Source organism: Talpa europaea (assembly GCF_964194135.1).
Source record: "Talpa europaea genome assembly, chromosome: 9".
NCBI lineage: Eukaryota > Metazoa > Chordata > Mammalia > Eulipotyphla > Talpidae > Talpa > Talpa europaea.
This window is the reverse complement of record NC_140076.1, coordinates 108,648,702-108,667,005: the sequence shown is the minus strand read 5'-3', so window position 1 is coordinate 108,667,005 and position 18,304 is coordinate 108,648,702. Positions and strand designations below refer to the sequence as shown.

At 52.0% G+C, this 18,304-nt stretch overlaps 1 protein-coding gene across 1 annotated transcript; it reads right to left on the bottom strand.

The window, feature by feature from the left end:
• Window positions 1-10,573: 10,573 nt before the first annotated feature.
• Window positions 10,574-17,288, bottom strand: TAFA3 (TAFA chemokine like family member 3; the record flags this gene model as incomplete). The annotated part of the gene is made up of 4 exons (XM_084242458.1): window positions 10,574-10,615; window positions 15,383-15,507; window positions 16,374-16,523; window positions 17,174-17,288. 4 exons carry the CDS (start codon window positions 17,286-17,288, stop codon window positions 10,574-10,576), a joined length of 432 nt encoding a protein of 143 aa, XP_084098584.1.
• Window positions 17,289-18,304: the final 1,016 nt, after the last annotated feature.

Genomic DNA, 18,304 nt, shown 5'->3' with positions numbered 1-18,304 from the left:
AAAGGAAAAGGAAAAAAGAAAATAAACTGCAGAGGGGTATGGGGACACCAGAGGTGGGGGCGGGAGGCAGAGTGCCAAGGTTTAAGGAATGTCCCCAGGACAGCAGTGGGCATAATTGAGGATATTTCTCTTGCTCCACCTGCTGCAAGGGACCCAAGGGCCTGCCGCAGGAAGCCCTGGCGGTGACTGATGATGTGCGTGTCCATTAATGTGCGGCCCATCAAGCTTCTAATGACCCTCATTCTAGAAGATGAGTGGTGTACAAACTCCACAAAGCCTGTAGGGCTGAAGTTACATTTTCCTGCCTCAACTCAAAGTAAAGGAAGCACTCACACCCCACCCTGGAAAAGAAATTTAAGGTTTTGTTCCTCTCCTGAAGCCAGAGTGACAGGGAACAACATCTGCAGGAAGGTTTCTGAGGGATCTGGCTCCTGGTCCACCTTCCTTGGCCCTGGCAGAGGGGAATCCCTGCTAGGTCATGCTTCCTGCCTCCTGGAGGGAGCTTTATGTTTGCAAGATTCTGGGGAGAAAACTTGTCAGCACACCCATATGCTGGGCTCTTGGGGAGAATTCTCAGCGCCGAGGAAGCAACTGTTGCTACTGCTTCCTCCCATTCCTTGGTGCCTTCTGGTTAAACATCAACCTCAGCACACATAGCCCAAGGAGTTTGGGGAAGGGTGGAGAGAAGAGAGGTACCATGGAGAGCAGCCAAATTTGCACTTGGGAGAGCTGGTTTCAAGTGCTAGCTCTGCCTCCTGCTGCTTTATTTATTTGTATGTTTATTTCCTTTGGGATGTGAGCTAACCTCTCTGAGCCTATTTCCTTCCATGTGAAATGGGAATCATGATAAGACCTTGATTACCCGTGGCTGTTGTGAAATCAAGATAATGGGAGGGCAGAAAAAATTTTCAGAATTGAATTTCAAGCAAGAGTTCCAGTATATAAAACACGAGTGTGTTATCAATTAATGTGCTTATTCATATAATTCATGTAAACTTCTAATTTTATAATTTGTATGCATGCATGTGTTGTGTAAGTTAAGATTTAGAATATTAAACTAATGATCAAGAGGTTGGTTGGATGATTAGGAAAATTTGAAATTGAGATAATGGATGATAGGTGTCTCCTGTTGAGGTCTCCTATTTATTTCTCACTTTACTTTGGTTGCACAGAGAAAAAAAATCCTGATTCACACACAAATAGTTGTAAAGAGTAGCAGTGTTTTAAACTTTGCAATCGTAGGATCCTCTTCAATTATCGTAATTCCAGAAGAGAAGTTTCAAAAAAGAATAGTGGGGTTTCCCTTCAGAAAGAATAAAAAACAATTTCCAGGGGCCTCCCTGATGGCCTAGGTGTTGGGTTTCAGTGCTATCACCCCTTCGACTGGAGTTCCATCCTGGCCAGGGATTTAACCCACATATATGGCACAGCAGACCTCTCCTATCTCTTCTGCAGTGTATTTCAGTAGATCTGTCTGTTCTACTCCCCATTTTACCCGCTGCTTCTCTGGCCTACACCCTGGTTCTTTAATGCAAAAAAAAAAAAAAAAAAAGAAGAAGAAGAAGAGAAAAGAACCATTTCCAACAGCAGCTCAAATTCTTTAATATTGAAGTTAAACATGAAGTTACCTGTGTTGACAATAAATGCTGTCAAAAAAGACGATATCAAATGCATCATGTGATTTGTTAGTGAACAGCAATGCCCTGAGGAAAAATGTGCTTGAAATACATGCTCCTCATCTTGCATCTCACTGAGTGTTTTGAGCCTGCTGTTTTTGTGTACTCACCAGTACAACAGCCAGCAGACACAGGCAAGCCCGGGTTTTTAAAACAACAGAAGTACCACCTTCCTCGTCAATGGTGCATAAAATTCTAGTTGAGTGCTCATCGATAGCGAGAGAAGTTTTATTTGGAGAGCTGTCTCTGCAAAGGGGAGTTAGGAAAACATCACTCCTTTCTTGCCCCTGTACATCCCTAACCTGAACACTGGCAGGATAGGGCAGGGGCAATATCCTCTCCCCTGTGGGCCATGTGGGCAATTCTGGAGTCCCATGATGAAGGGAGTTCCCTCACCACCTCAGCCCTAACACCTTTCTAGCCCTGTATATGTGCTCAATTGCTTGAGGGCACTTGGAGTCCTTAGTCCAAAAGTAACTGTCACTTCATTTATTTCTCCAAGGAAAAGAAAGTTTCCAGAAACTTCTGCAGTAACTTGACTTCATGGTGGTGGGTCCAGTGTTCTGAGGAAGCCAGTGCACAGTGGTGGTCTGTCAGAAAGAGCATGGAAAATGAATAGACTGGTCACTGAGAATTACTAGCTGAGGGGCCTTGAACAGGTCACCTGACCTCTTCCAGACTGCCTCCTCTGTGAGTGGACACAGTACCTTAGAGGGTTGATGGTGAGGATTTTACAAAATTACCTATGTGGAGCCCCTAATGCTGAACCTCAAAAACTAACTATATCTGAATATAATATACTCAGTAGGATACTACAGATCCTTTTAAATATGCTAACAGGGTCCTCCCCGGTGGCGCAGCAGTTGAACACTGGATCGCGAAGCTGGCCGCAGCCTCTGCAGCCCCGGTTTGATCCCCGGCTGCTCCCCGGCCTCCGAAGGAGGGTCCTGCATGGCCTGCAGACTTCTCCTGCCTCCCGCTGCTCCCCTCAGCAGTGCGTTTCGTCAGTCTGCCTGCTCTGCTCCCCGCTCTGGCTCTGGTGAATTCTCTCACCCTCCCATGCTTCTGACTGTACCCAGTGCTTGTATAAATAAATAAAAATAAATCTAAAAATAAATAAATAAATAAAACAAGTGAACAGATCCTAAAATATATATATATATGTATAAGCTAATGGATACCAGGGGTAGCCAGAGGGAAGTGTGAGGAATCCTAGAAGTAGACTAACATTACTATAAAAGAAACAGAAGGTTCCAGGCATTGGGGCTATCATTACTTGGCTCTTGAGAACTGGAAAGGACCCAGGAAGTCATCTGAGCAGGCCCAGAACAGCAGATCTGCTGAGCCGATCCACAGAACAGTGAGGAATCACAAAGGCCTATTTGAAGCCACTAAATTTGGGGGTGAGTTGGTATACAGTAAAAGCTAATGGATGTAGATTGCAAAGAACGACTTTCATTCTTGCCTCCCTAGTGTGCATCTCCCTTTTATGTTGAGAGCACCCAGTTTTCTTCCATCCGTTTCGGTCCACATGACTGGGGGGGACAGCAGAGCCCATCACAGCTCCAGAGGTGCACATGAGAGCCAGACCTGGCCAGTCAGGGCCTTGCGTCTGTGGCGGACACCATCGTTTGGCTGACACAACTCCCATGCTCCTCCCTCTTCTCCCTGCCCACTTCACTTTGAGAGTCTGGAGGAGCAAAATGCTTTCCCCAGGCCCCCTTAAAGCAGGAGTTTTTTGTGGCCGAGTTATGGCACATAGGTTATAAATAGAAGTCAGCCAGGAGCCTCTAGGAAAGCTTTCTCTTTTCTCATAAAGAGTAGTTGATGCTAGTGCTTTTCCTTCTCTTCTTCTTTTTTTTTTTTTTTTAAATATTTTAAAGGTTTATTTAGGCATACAGGAATTGGGGTATAGGCTAGAGGTGTGGGGGGTGAGAGGATTCACCAGAGACAGAGTGGGGAGCAGAACAGGTGGAGCTACTGAAATATACTGCTGAAGGGAGCAGTGGACGAGACAGGAGAGGTCTGCTGTGCCATGTGGGTCAGCCACCTGGCCAGCCGGGGATCAAACTCGAGCTACAGAGGCTGCGAATCACTTCATAGTACGGTGCTTAACCCCTTGCACCACCAGGGAGGCCCTTTCATTCTCTTCTTACTACCTTGAACCTGGTGTGATTTTTGGAGCTGCAGCAGTCATTTTGTAACCATGAGGCAGATGCTAAGCGCATATTCAAGATGTCAATCTATTGTTGAACCACTAAGTCAGCAGCGTAGGTAACTGCCTCTGTACAGATTTCCCAGTATACAAGAAAAATGAATATATTTTTGCAAATACCTCTTATCTTTGTATCAGTAGCCAAGTTGTCTCTTTCTTACCACTGACGCATTCATAAAGAGCATCTCACTACCCACAAATATTATCAAAGTCATAAGGAAAGAGTTTACCACAGATTACAAATGATTTTTATATTCTTTGTTACTTTCAGTATTTTTGAAATGCCTTTTAGGAGCATGTGTTATGTGGTAGTCAGAATGGGAGGAATGAAGATCAAAATAATCTGATAGCAACAAACCAAAGTTTCAAGACCCCAAAAAACAGAAGCATCCTTACCCACGTGACCTTTGATGTTCAATTTCCTGCTGTAAAGTGGAGCTACTTTTAAGTACCTACCGCGTATGGATATTGTTAGAATTAATAATAGTATTTGTACCCCATGCTAAATATTCATTTTTTGGTGCTTTCTGTTAAGTAGGAGTTCAGCTATAACGGGCTGGGAGTTAGTGGGTACAGGGGAAAAAGATTGGGGGGGTAAGAGCCTGGACAGTTCATACCCCATACTCCAGAGCCTTTCACACCTTATCCTAGGTGGTCCCTGCTGTCCTTTGATGGGGGCGGGGCTGCCCCCACATGCGTGGTGAGGGTGGGTGAGTTTGTGGACTCTGGGAGCCTGCGTGGTGTGGGCTGTGCAGATGAGCCATCCACCATTACCACCCTCCTGTGGAGGACCTCAGAGGGGGTGCTCAAGGGCTGCGGGAAGCAGGGAGGGGGCAGTGCCCTTCCCTTGCAGTGGCCACAGCTCCCAGGCCCTGTCTAAGTATTCTAGACGTGGCTTCCATGCCTTCACCTTCCCCGGCGACTTGGTAAAAGACTTCAAAGGAGAAACTTCAGAGTAGAAACCTCACTTACCATTCACATTTAACAATGAAGATAGAACCATAAAGAACATGTTTGTGAATGCTAATTAGCCTCCAGAGAGGGAGACGCTGGAAGAGGAGCACAGATAGAGCTGTAGAGGGGCTGGGGCACCCCAGAGGGGAAGGGTGTTCTCCTCGAGTTCTGTGCAATAACCTCAAAGACACACACGCCTCAGGAGGCTGGGAAGGACTAGCAACAGCAACCTCCACAGAAGGATGGGGAAGGTGGACTCATCTCCTGCAGAGAGAGCAGGGGCAGACCCTCGGAGAGTCACAGACAGCTGTACCCCACGGGCGCGAATGCCCACACCACGAACCCCCGGCCCGCACACACGTCTGTGTCATGCTGCACACACTCACACATAGGTCTGTGCCCCACAAACCAGAGAAACGTGACAGCAAGCTACTTCCACGTGCCCACTGCATAGAAAGACATTACATGATTGTTCTCGAATCTGCAGATTCATTCGATCAAGTAGGAGTTGCTTTTCCCTGGACCAGGAAAGTGCCTCAGAGGTGGGAAGTCACTTACCTAAAGCCAACGAGCTGTAAGTGCAGAACCAGACTCTAAACCCGTCTTTCTGCTTCTGTGGCCCAAAGCCTGGCTCGCTCGACATGGCTACTCTGTGGAAAAAGCCCCCGGCCCCATAGACCTCAATGGGAAGAAGCGGCTTCCTCTGCGGGGCAATTCATTTTCTGCAGAAGAAAGCTTGGTGCTTAAGAGAGCTTCATGCACGTTCACCTGCCTCTCCCTCCTTCCCTTGCTATTTGCTGGGAAAACGTTTAACCATTCATGAAATTAGTCACCAGTTTCAGCCGAAGGACAGAGAAAACATCCCAAGAGAAACTTGGAGCTGAGCCCCTCCCTCCCGGCCCTCTCTGCCAGACTTCCAGAAAGGGGCTGAAATCTCTCCCATCCCTCCTCTTCGGTAGAAAGAGCTATTTGGTGGATCGTGTACTTGGCAGGTTCCTGGTGCCCAAGGTCACGCTGCCAGAGACGAGCCCAGGTCCCTCCCCCCCCCCCCAGTGCTTTCCAGCTCCCACCCAGAAGGGAGGCCGTGCCCTCTGACTCAGCTCCCTCTGGAAGATGTGTGTCCTGCCCCCGCCCCCCGCCCCCGGCATGGTGTTGCCCCCCTACTTCCCAAAGTGGTGCTTGGTCTTTGCTGGGACCAGTCCGCATCCCAGCCCTACCCCCACTTACCCCAGGAGACAGAAAATCTCATTTTACGCCAGTTGCTCTTCACAGACACGTCACTACGGACATCCTCTCATTAGCTGGGCTTTGTCAATGAGGGCACCGAGGCACGGTGAGGTTAAAATAATTTGCTGACAGACACTCAGATAATAAGCGGTGGAACTGGTTCAGAGCCCCGTGGCCTGGCTCCAAGGCCACAGTCCAAACCACGGTGCGTCACTGGCCTTGGACGAGCCCCAAGTCTATTTCCTCCACGCGGGGACGTCACAGCAGAGTGCTCGCTGGAAGCCGGGCCCTGGCAGCTCCCGGAGTCCTCATAAGGGGCTGAGGGAGGCCAGGACTTGAATTTGGGGATGGTGAGTGGCTGGTACAAGGGTGAAGGGGAACCTAGAGCAAGTGGACCCAGGATACCCATCAGTCGTGCGGGACCAACCATGGGGGATCAGCCTGGAGGCGGCACAGGACCATTCCCTCTGCTAGTCGCTTCTCAGACGGGGCCGCCCACCCATGGCAAGGCCACCCATGCAGGGCCAAGATGTGGGGCCAAGTAATAAGTCTCTTGGAGGATGCTCGGGGCCTCCCTGGCACTTGGTGGCTTCCCCACTGATCTCTGCACCCCTTGCAATGCTCCCCTCTGTGGGAGTAGCTGCCAACGTGCGATCACTGTCATTCCCTCCTCCACCGCATCTCCACCCTGGGTCACTGGTTGACTGCTCAGGGAGAAGGGCAGTAGCTCAGTTGGGGTTTGAGAGGGCGTGCAGGGAAGGTTGAGAAGGAGACAAGTTAGAGCCCAACCAACCTCCTGAGAGACTCAGTAGCTCAACCCTGGAGGCCCTGAACCTGGGAATCAAGGACAGAATCACAAGCTGAGGGGCCTCCGTGGTGACGCAAGGGGTTAAGCATCAGCACTATGAAGCTGTCCGCAGCTACTCAGCATGAGTTCGATCCCCAGCCAGGGAGCTACCCACATGGCGCAGCAGACCTCTCCTGGCTCATCTGCTGCTCCTCTGAGCAGTGTATTTCAATCTGCCTGTTCTGCTCCCCACGCTGTCTCTGGTGAATCCTCTCACCCCCCCAAACCTCTGGCCTGTACCCACTCACCACCTCTTGTATGCATAAATAAATCTTTTAAAAAAAAAAACTCTTAAGGAGATGAAATTGCTCTGGTGTACAGATGTGTCCCCCTTATCTAAATGTCCACTTAAAATGGGTGCATTGCTCTTTCTGCCATCTTGGGCCCCAAGGGCAGGACTTCTAGAATATGCCTGGAAGGCTGTGGTCCCAGGCCACTTTTACTAACTACAGTGGGGGCCCCCAGAATCAGAGGGAGCATGCTGCTCTTCTTAAAATTGAAGGTGTTTATGCTCAAGATGAAAACGAATTCTATCTACGCAAGAGATGTGCCTGTGTGCACAAAGCAAAGTACAACACAGTGACTCCTGGTGGCAAACCCAATAAAATAGTCGTTTGGGGAAAGATAAGACGTGTCTGTTGAAACTGCTGCCAGGTTGGTGCCAAATCCCAAAGCCACCTTCCTGCTGAGACCACAGGGGTCGCCCCGAACCCCATGTCATGCTGGGCCTCTCAAGGATTTAAACTTATTGGAAAACTAATAAATTTAAGTGGATTCGTTCTCTTCGTTTTTAAAAATGGGTGCATGTTATTTCACACTAACTATACTTTAATAAAGTTGAATTTTATTTTATTTTATTTTTTTAAGATTTATTTATTTATTTATACAAGCACTGGGTACAGTCAGAAGCGCGGGAGGGCGAGAAAATTCACCAGAGCCAGAGCGGGGAGCAGAACAGGCAGAAGGACCGAAGTACACTGCTGAGGGGAGCAGCGGGCAGCAGGAGAGGTCTGCGCACCATGTGGGACCCTCCTCCGGTGGCCGGGGAGCAGCCAGGGATCGAACCGGCGCTGCAGAGGCCGCGGGCAGCTTCGCAACCCAGCGCTCAACCGCTGCGCCACCGGGGAGGCCCAATAAAGTTGAATTTTAAAAATCAGGAGGCACACCACCCGTTGGGGCTTCATTTGGAACAGGCGCTATCTGCACATTTGGCTCCTCTCCATGCGCCCAGGACTCGGGCAGCCCTTGAGAGGAATCCACAACTTAGCTCCGGGGTACTCCTGGGCCCCAGAACTGGCGGGCGTGCCCCGAGTTGGGTACAAGGGCGAGTCAGAGGAGCGGGTGGGCGGGAGCCTGCACTGTCGCCCCCACTCCGGGAGTGGGGACAGCGATCCCCGCCGCTCACGCCAAACACGCCTTCCTTCCCCTGCTCGGGCCAGGGCGCGCGGGGCGCGGCCTCTGGGCGGGACCGGCCTTGGACTCCGCGAGCCTTTGAATTGCACCGTCACGTCCCGAGGTCTGGATTCATCTGTCTCGGCCAGAGAGCGACCCAGGCAGGCGGAGCTGGGCGGGCGAGCGCAACCTGAGGGCGACGAGCAGCCTCTGCGGGGCGCCGAGTGGACTGCAGGGCGCTGTGCCCCGCGCCAGGCTGCCCAGGCTAGTGGGCGTTGGTTGGGGCGCAGCCCGCGCCTTCCGCCAGGGAATCCCCTCGCTCAGCCTCCACCTCCCCTGGGGACCCCCGAGCTCGCGACCCCAGGGCGGCTCGCCTTCGGGGTCCCACGGATGGCGCGCAGAGGCGCACCTTGCTGACAAGGACCTGTGCTCTCCAGTCGCCGGCTGCAGCGCCCAGTCTCCAGCGGCGAGAGGGCTTCTGGAGCCGAAGGCCAGATCCTGCTCACCCCACCCTTGCAGCCTGCACTGCTGACTGCAGAAACGCACCTCCCTCCCCCAAACTTGCAGACGCTCTACAGTCTCCCCTGACCACCCCGTTCACGCCAGTCCCTACACACACCCCCCACTCCTTTCTCCTCTGCCTCTCTCACCCCTTCTCATTGAGAAATGTCTACAATTGCAACCAATTGTTTCTGTGTAAACTTAATTAAAAGATTTTTCCGGAAGGATTGTTAATTTCAGCCGGTTCACTAGCAACGGAATCTAAAAATCAGCAGCTGTCAGCAGACAATCAGCAACTGTGACTGGCGCTGGTTCTGCAGCCAGGACCTGCGTGCAGGCTAGGAGGTGGAAGAGATTGAGCTCCTGGAGGAGGGAACTGGACCCTCCAGACTTGAAGACTGTCCCAAGCGCCACTCTTGAGGTGAAAAATTCAACACTCCTATCCTCTTGGCCTCCATGCCTCTCAGCTCAACCTTCGCAGCCTTTAGAGAGGGTGCAAGGTGGGACTTGGGAGCAGTTCCTGCTACTACTGCCGTTCAGTCCATCGGCTCCAGAAACAGAAGGGACCCCCCAGCTTGCCTGAAAGAAACTCTGTGGGGTCTTAGCCAGCTGTGAACAGTAGTCAGTGTCCACCTCCCCACTCTTGTCTAAAAAGCACATCAAAGAAGCTGGTCCTGTGCCTCCTCGGGCTCAGTCCAGGCCCTGACCAGAGCAGGCCAAGCTGTGTCTGGGAATCCCTTTGGGTAAAGAGAAGTCAAAGAAATGACCTTGCCAGAGTGAAAGGGAAGACCAAAGCCCCAAAGGGTGGGAACTAAACCTATTGCCAGGCACATCCCAAACCTCTTTGGTGTCTGTCTGTGCCTCTTGCCATCTTTCCTTCCAGGCAAAATGAGCAGCTGTGTGTATTGCTCAAAGTTCTGCACACTGAGAAGACTCCCCTGCCCCTGCTCTCCCTCAAGTTCTCTCTGAGTGGAGCAGAGTTGTTCAAATCATGTAGAACCAACCTAGACCAGGCAGAACCACTGGAAAGCAGGTCAGAATATTTTTTATTCCTTAGTCAACTACCTGGAGGACATCTGGTGAGGATGAGGAGCCACGGGCACAGGGGCCTTGTTCATGCAACTGGCTTTGCCTTTAGCATTTGCTCAAGTCTGATCATGTATATGGGTATACATACCACCTGATGAATCACTGCTGTGAATGACCATTTTTATGATTTTGTGGGCAACGAACACAGTTTATGCTGGACCGGTGAGTTCACACAGCAATGCTAGGGCAGGGGTTTGCAGACTTTGTCTCTGAAGTGTTGAAAGTAAATATTTCAGGCCCAGTGCGTCATCTGGTCTCTTTGCAATGACTCAGCCCACTGTCAGAGCAGGAAAGTAGCCATAGACAATATAAAGAAGTGAGCACAGCTACCTTCCAATAAAACTTTATTTGCAAACACAGTCAGCTGGCCAAATTTGGCCTATTGGTCTTAGTTTGCAGGCCCTGGAGCCATTGAGGCTGGTTTCCCAGGTCTTCCAAAGATTCATAGGGTTTCCATTCTGTGTCTGCCAGAAAGGACGAAACTCACCTGTTTTGAATGTCGCTTCAGTTTCCCTCTAATTATCTCGTGTTGCGTTTTTGGTGTTTTGACCATCTTCTGAAGGAGTGTTCTCAATCCCTCCTTGTGCTCTTTGCTTCCTCTTTCTGTGTCTATATCTCTAATGCTTCCCATTCTTTGTGCTGGGTAATTTTAGACTGAGACTCTTTACACATTCACTCCTGCTCAAATCCTGGTTTCTTTTCAGGCTCTTTGCACTGCGGGCAAGAGGGGATGTGCAACAGGGGAAGTGGTGCTTCTCTGGGTCTCTGAGCAGACACCAGCTTGCTGTGTGACTTTGATCAAGCCACCTAACACTCCTGAGTCTCCCTTTCGTCATCTGTCAGAGGAGGGAGCTGGCTAACTGATCTCTAAAATTCCTTTTAGAGCCTCCCCCGGTGGCGCAGGGGGTTGAGCACAACGCTGTGAGGCTGTCCACGCCTCTGCAGCGAGGGACCAATTGGCCAGGGAGGTACCCACATGGTGGGGCAGACCTCTTCTGTCTCGCCTGCTGCTCCCCTCAGCAGTGTACTTCGGTCTATCTGCCTGTTCTGTTCCCCGCTTTGTCTCTGATGAATCCTCTCACCCTCTCATGCCTCTGGCCTGTACCCCAACTATTGTATAAATAAAATAAATCTTAAAAAAAATAAAAATAAAATCCCTTCTAGCTCTAAGTTTATGATTTTAAGAGCTACTACCTCAACTCTAGCCAACTGTCTGGGGTAATTAATTAGGATGTCACTCATTGACTTTAGTGACACAGCTAGAAGGTCACGGAAATTACCCACATGATCTCCTGCAGTTGGCAATCTTCCCAAGGCCTTCCCACTGAGGAATACCAGCTGACTTCAGATAATCTGAGATCCATTCCACTAAGGGGAGAAAAGGAAGACACATAACCCCAACAACCTCCGGGTAAATTAATTTGCATTCCTAAGCTGCCACTGAAGGAGCTAGAAAATGCACATAAACATCACATTAGATGGCCCCTAGGGAACTACTGATGCCAGGTGGGATGCTGTCCCTTCTCTGCTAGCCCTTTCAGCGCGGGGGCCCTGGCCATATAAAGGCCACTATCAAAGCCACCAAATAAATATATGAATAAGTCAAGAGGAAGTGGAAACTTTAAGGGGTTAGAAAATGAATTAGCAATTCCAGCATGTGCCAAAGGAAAGCGGTCTTCTCTGTAAGCAGGATGAGGGAGGTTCGAGCGGGTCAGGAAACATGGACTTTGGCTGAGACAGAGGCTGACAAGAGTTGGCAGCCTGGAGCGGGAGGACAAAGTAGGCATCATCCCCTACTCTCAGGCTCACCCCCCCCCCCCAGCCCAGAGCCCAGTGGCTGGTGGATGCAGCAGATGGACATGGGTCTGGAGTCCTCTGGCTCCCTCCTGGAAACCCATACCCTGGCCTCCAGGAGAGCAGGCTTTTATTGTCTGACTCTGCTAGGGTTGTCTCACTTGTAGCCTAAATAATTCACTCAGCCATCTCTCAAGAAGCATCAGAAGAAAAACAAAACCCAACGCAGCCCTCATGCTCAGGCTCCTGCCGCATGGAAGTCAGGCCAGGAGGCTGCTCCTGAGTGGAGACTGGCCTGCCTTCAAAGGTTCCCTGGGGCTGGCTACCTTCCAAGGCTGCTGGGTCTGATTTTGTACAGCCCTCCTGCTAAGAATGGCTATTACACTTTTAAAAGGGTTTTTAAAACAAAAGGAAACAAAACAAACAAAAGACAATAAAAAAAACTCAGAATATGCTACAAAAACTGTAGGTGACCTGCAAAGTCTGAAATATTTACTATCTGGCCCTTGCAGAAAAAGTTGGTCCAGTCCCTAATCTATTTCCCAGCCTTGAAAGAGGTGATGATGACCTTTGACCTCCTCTTTGACTACCCCACTGTCTGCAGAGATTCAAAGTGGGCAGAGTTCTGAGATTTACAGCTGATGTCACTACTCACTCTATTACCCAAACCACACCATGAAGGTAAACTCTGGAGTGGGGTGGACATTCTTGGTTTTACTGCAGGAGAGGGAGGGAGGATGGGCTATGATTCAGCAGCAACCGTCCTGTCATTGGTCTTCTCTGTGGTCAGAATTCAGCGCTGTCAGGTTGGTCTCTACCCAGAACCCACCCATCAAGGCCCACCCACCCCCTGCAATCCCTGCCATCCGGGTCATCCCAGCTGATCCCTGCTAATGCCAGCAATCTATGCAGCTGTAATTCTCTAATCGACGACACATCCAAGCGGCCAGTGTCTCTGAAGTTTAGGGGTCCAGCCTGACTGTGCCAATCCTCATTCCAGGGCAGAGGCACCACCCAGTCCAGCAGGGACTCCTCTCCTGACCAGCCCAGCGAAGCCAGAACATAAGAACCCAGAGTGAGCAATGAGGCAGCAGGTCAGGGTGCTCTGCGTGTTACTGTGCTGAGTGACCTCCAGGCTGTCTTGGGGTCTGTTTGGAATTTTAGGGACTGAGGGCAGAGCAGTGACCCAACAGCCCCACATCCTGGTATGCAGATATCCTGGAGTATTTCAGACAGTCACTGGAGAGCAGTGACCTTGGTTAAAGTTCCTGCTGGAGCATCTGTTGAGAAAAACATTGGCATGTTCCAGCCTAGTCTTTGCAGGTTCCTGTTTTGAGATAAAAGCAACATGGAAGGCCCAGGCTGGAATCCCAACATGGAAGCTAAGTAAACGGTGAGAGGTCTTAGAGATTTGGGAGTCCAAGCTGTGAGGCCTTGGGCAAGTCACCTTTCTGGGGCTCAGTTTCCTCATCTGTTAAAACAAGCCAACAAATGAAAGCTTACAGGGCTAGGATGGCAGTGATTTTAGGGTCCTGTCCATCTCACACCCACGGAATCACCTGATCCAGGCCAGGCCTCAGCAGAAACTTTTTAGGGAAAGTTGCTTGGCTTCATCTCTGCTCCCATCCCCTTGGACAATCCAGTCCCATTCAAGGGAGTTCAACTGGTCTGGTAGGAGGGAGAGTGCTGTCCTTCAACCCCGAAGCATCGTACTGGGGAATCTGCTGATGTGAGTGAGGGAGGTGGTGGGCCACAGTGGGACCTCTTGTTTTTGTGCCAGTAGGTGGCTCAGGGCAGGGTGTGCCCAACATGCCCGTAGCATATGGCCCAGAAGCCACAATCTAGTGCCATCTGCTTTAACTGCTTTAACCTAAAGGATCTCAACTGTCTTTCATCGACTCTCCAATTGGACTGGACGTGCCATAAGGGCATCAGTGTATCTTGACCTTCTTCTGTGTCCCCAGAAGAGCCCCACACCACACTGGGTATGTGGCTGGGGTTCTGTCCATATGTTCCGAGATGCTTAGCTGAAATGCACCTGGAAAAAATGTCACATTTGTCACGGGGTATGAGTCCAGGTAAGTGAATCTCCATATCTGCTGATAACTGGACACCATCCTTCAGTCCATGGCTCAAGCAAGTTGTCCTGTCCAGGCTGTGACCCCCAAGAGCTATCATGTGACCTAGAGGGAAAGTGATGGGGAAGCTTATATCCCATCCCCGTGTACCAAAGACTCCCCAGGACATGCAGGTCAAGTGTAGGTCATTGACACCAAGTCCCTCCCCCTAAAGCAGTCTAGCTGGGGGCAGCATAGCGAGGTGACCTATGCAAACAAGAATCACCCATGCCTCACAGAGTAGCTTCCCAAATTGCAAGCTCGGTTTTCATAGGCTACAAACCCAGCCCCAGAAAATAGTGACAAATGTCTCATGCTCTGTGGTGGGTCTCGCTCTCTTGGTCTGGAATGGACTCAGACCAGCTGTCTCCCCACCCTGCCTGCAGACAGGAAGCCCTAATTTCCATCTGACCTCACCGTTTCTTTGTTCTGTGCCTTATGAAAATGTTGCGTTCTACAAAACCCCCAAGGCTGTCTTTCCTTCTGTCTTTTCTAAGAATTTGTTTGTTTGCACTGAGTGTGCAATGGGCAGAGGGGAGCAAGAAGGAGAAAAGACAGAGTTCTGGCTTGACAGAGCGACGCACCTGCTTGGCCTGGCCACAGTAGAATGCTAACAGATTGGATATTATTTGAATTACCCCTCATTCTGTGTGGCAGGCAGCAAATCATGAAAATAATAACCCTCTCAGGGGTTGTCACAGTGCAGCAATTTGACTAGAGATGGCAGGCAGGCATGAGCTGAAGGCAGTTAAGAATCCAGGCCTCCCCGGTGGCGCAGCGGTTGAGCGCTGGGCTGCGAAGCTGCCAACAGCCTCTGCAGCACTGGTTTGATCCCCGGCCACTGGGTGAGGGCCCCAACATGGCACGCAGACCTCTCCTGCTGCGCCCGCTGCTCCCATCAGCAGTGTATTTCGTCAGTCTGCCTGTTCTGGTCCCGGCTCTGGCTCTGGTGAATTCTCTCACCCTCCCACGCTTCTGATTGTACCCAGTGCTTGTATAAATAAATAAATAAATAAATCTTTAAAAAAACAAAAAAAGGGCCTCCCCTGGTGGCGCAGCGGTTGAGCGCTGGGCTGCAAGGCTGCCTGCAGCCTCTGCAGCGCTGGTTCAGTCCCCGGCCGCCGGCGAGGGTCCCACAATAAATAAATAAATAAAAATAAAAAAATAAAAAGAATTCGGGGAGTATGGATATCAGGGACACCCATACAGGGCAGGGCCCTGTGGCTAGTGCAGCCAGTCCTCCCTTAACTATCTAGACAGTTTCTTCCATGCTCTGCTTTGTTCTTGTGCATCTGACATTTTCTGGGAGGCAAACTCGCTCTAGTCAGAAAAGGAACCCAAGGCCTAGGGAGCATCAGGACTTTGGCCCAAAGGACATGGGACTTCACATCCTGAGGCCCTAAGGCTGGGTCGCAGGCAGGGCAGGTCCTAGGGGCTGCCTGAGGTATGTCCACATGGTCCCAGGTCTCACCTTGGGGCAGTGACTTCCCAGACCCCAGGGCTCCTGTGCCCTCCCCACCCCAGAGGAAGGGAAGGAGGAGGTTGGGGTGAAGTGTCCATCACTGGATACCTTGGTGGTTTTGACCTTGTGCCCGCTGCTGCAGCTCCACCCTGACAAGTCTGGGAGCACTTTACACTCCTCCCCCGGCAGGCAGGGCTCCATCTGACACCACCACCTCTGCAGGACGATGGAGGCTGTGAGGGCAGGAGGCCGAGAGGGAAGCTCCAGTGAGCACAGCAAGCAGTCCTGGGCTTGGGGGTCCATGCACAGCGAGGTGCCCCTTCCCATGCCCCGGACTTGGAGCCCTGCAGCACCCCTGTCTCTCCTCTACTCAGGGCACCCAGGCAGGCAGCCCTCAGGCTAGACCTGAGCACACAAGGGTGTCAACACTGACCCCACAAACCCCTACATCTCAACACAGACAGTGCATGCTGAAGGTGGGGCCGCTGGGTCCTCAGCAGAGGCCCAGCCAACACCCCCACCCCCACCCCGGTGTATGTGAGCGAGTGTTTGAACAGCTTGGAAGGGTCCCCGGACCAGGAGGGCACGAGTAGTCGTGCATGTGAGCACGCAGCCCCAGGAACACACAGACACAGGAGAAAATATGCTGGGAGGAGCTGTGGGAAGGGGGTGGGTGCGAAGAACACCCAGGAGACCTACGTGTGTGCGCGCACGTGTGTGCATGTGGGGGCGAGGGAGGCCGGCTTGGAAGCCTTGGGCATGTGTAAGAGGCCTGGCGGGAGCAGCAGGTGACACTGTGGGTGTCTGAGGGGTGAGTGTGAAGCCTGGAGTCTGCTGGGAGGTGTGAGGGAATGTGTCTGCAGTGCCTGTGCCAGGAAGAACATGCCCACGGGAGGGAGGGAGGCAGGCGTGTTCAGAACAGGAGCTGCCCTTATCTATGAAACAAGAGGGTCACTCTGCCCCCCAGGCCCCCGGAGTCTGCCCCATCATTTGAGACTCCTTGAAGCAGGCATGAAATTGTATCCCAGCAGATGGCCAGGCCTGGCAGACCTTATCTCTCTGATCAGACCCCCCCAGCCAGGTCCAGCCTCTCACTCACCATCCACACAGGAGGGCTTTGCCCGCGTGGTGCCGGCCACCTGGCCAGAAAAGCAAGAGCACTTGACGGTCTGGGAGCGCTCCTCGATGCGGTTCCGGTTGCAGCAGCGGTGAGCAGCGATCACCTCGCAGGCGCCCTGCTTCCCCTGCGCTGAAGGCACCAGCAGGACATCAGGGGTCCAGCCACAACTCCCCTCCCGCTGGCCCTGTGGCTCCTCAGCCCCTCCTCCCAGCTTGGGCGGGGTGGGGGGGGTTTAAAAGATTTCCAGTTGCTGGGGGAGGAGACCTTCCCGCCCTTCACACATTCTTGTCCCTCCCTTCCTTCCCCCGTGAGGCCACACTGTGTTTAGTAGAATCTGGCCTTTGAGCAAGAGATAAATTGAGTCCCAAGCCAAGCCCCACCAACGCTGCCCCCCCTTCCTGGGGGGGGAGGGGAAGGGCCCTGGGTTTACAATGCGTGGGGAGGATCATCGGCTTATGTAGGCTTAGCCATTCCAGAAGGAAAGCCAGAGAATTAGGCCAGGAGGCTGGACTTAAGCCCCAACCCAGAGCCTCTCCCTCTGCAGAAACCCAGCCTGGACCTGGAAGGGAGGGTGAGCGATGGGTCTCCCCAGGCCTTCTCTGGGTGGGACAACAGAGCTGGGAGTTTCCTGAGTGAAGAAAGAGGAGTTGCCCAAACCCCTAGAACATGCAGGTTTGACTCTGCTTCAGTTCTGCGGCTGTGGAGCAGAGCAAGATGGTGTCTAGCTCTTCAGGCATCCTGGAAAACCCCCTCCCAAGGCACCTCTACCTCCCTCAAACCTGTGGGAGTCGGAGGCTGCAAGGAAGCCGAGGCCAGGAGGGTCCACAGCCCCACCAGGCAAAGCGCCCACGCCCAGCCACCTCTGCTCCAGCTCCTCGTGGCCCTCTCACGCATCCTGCAACGAGAGGCACACACACCCGGCTCAGCCCCCCAATGCCCAGTCCCAGCAGTTCTGTTGCCACCCACTGGGGGTGCCTGGTACACGCCTGGCCCCAGACAGCAAGAAAGGGGAGTGGGGAGGGAGACTGTCCAGCCTGGAGAGCATGAAAAGCTTCATGGAGATGAGCTTCAGGAGAGGCCCGGGGACGAGCCAGACATGGTCCCATGGAGGGCCGAGATGTGGGGAAACAGTCATGTGGCTCTCATGTTCTGAGCACTTAACCCAGGCCCCTCCTAGACACGACCTGGATCCCCCACAGCCGTCCTACGAAGTAGGATTATTAGTTCCTATTTTACAGATAAGCGAATTGATACTCAGCCTGGATGCAACTTATCAGCCACCAATGAAGATCTGGCTAATGCAAGGTGGATCATCCATACCAAGGCAGCCCCATCCAGGCGGCTGTGGAAGAATGAGTGGGGCTTCATAGACGGACGCACGCAGTGCGCGCCAGTGATAATCCTTTAAGGGGGGAAAAAAAACAAAGGGCAGGACAGTATATATAAGATCTGTAAAAGGAAAGGCTTAATATGTTGCTCAAACACACATAAGTTAATTCTGGAAAGTACCAAAACAGTAACATTGGTTGCCACCAAGGAGGGAAACTCATTGACAAAGAGACAGACACGGGGGAAACTTATGTTTCTCCCTACCGCTCTCTCTTGGGTTATTTTTATTTAAAAAAAAAAAAAAAGATTTAGGGCCTCCTGGGTGGCGCAGCGGTTGGGTGCTGGGTTGCGAAGCTGCCTGCAGCCTCTGCGCACGGGTTTGATCCCCGGCTGCTCCCCGGCCACCACCGGAGGAGGGTCCCACATGGCGCGCAGACCTCTCCTGCCGCCCGCTGCTCCCCTCAGCAGTGTACTTCGGTCCTTCTGCCTGCTCTGCTCCCCGCTCTGGCTCTGGTGAATTCTCTCACCCTCCCGCGCTTCTGACTGTACCCAGTGCCTGTATAAATAAATAAATAAATAGA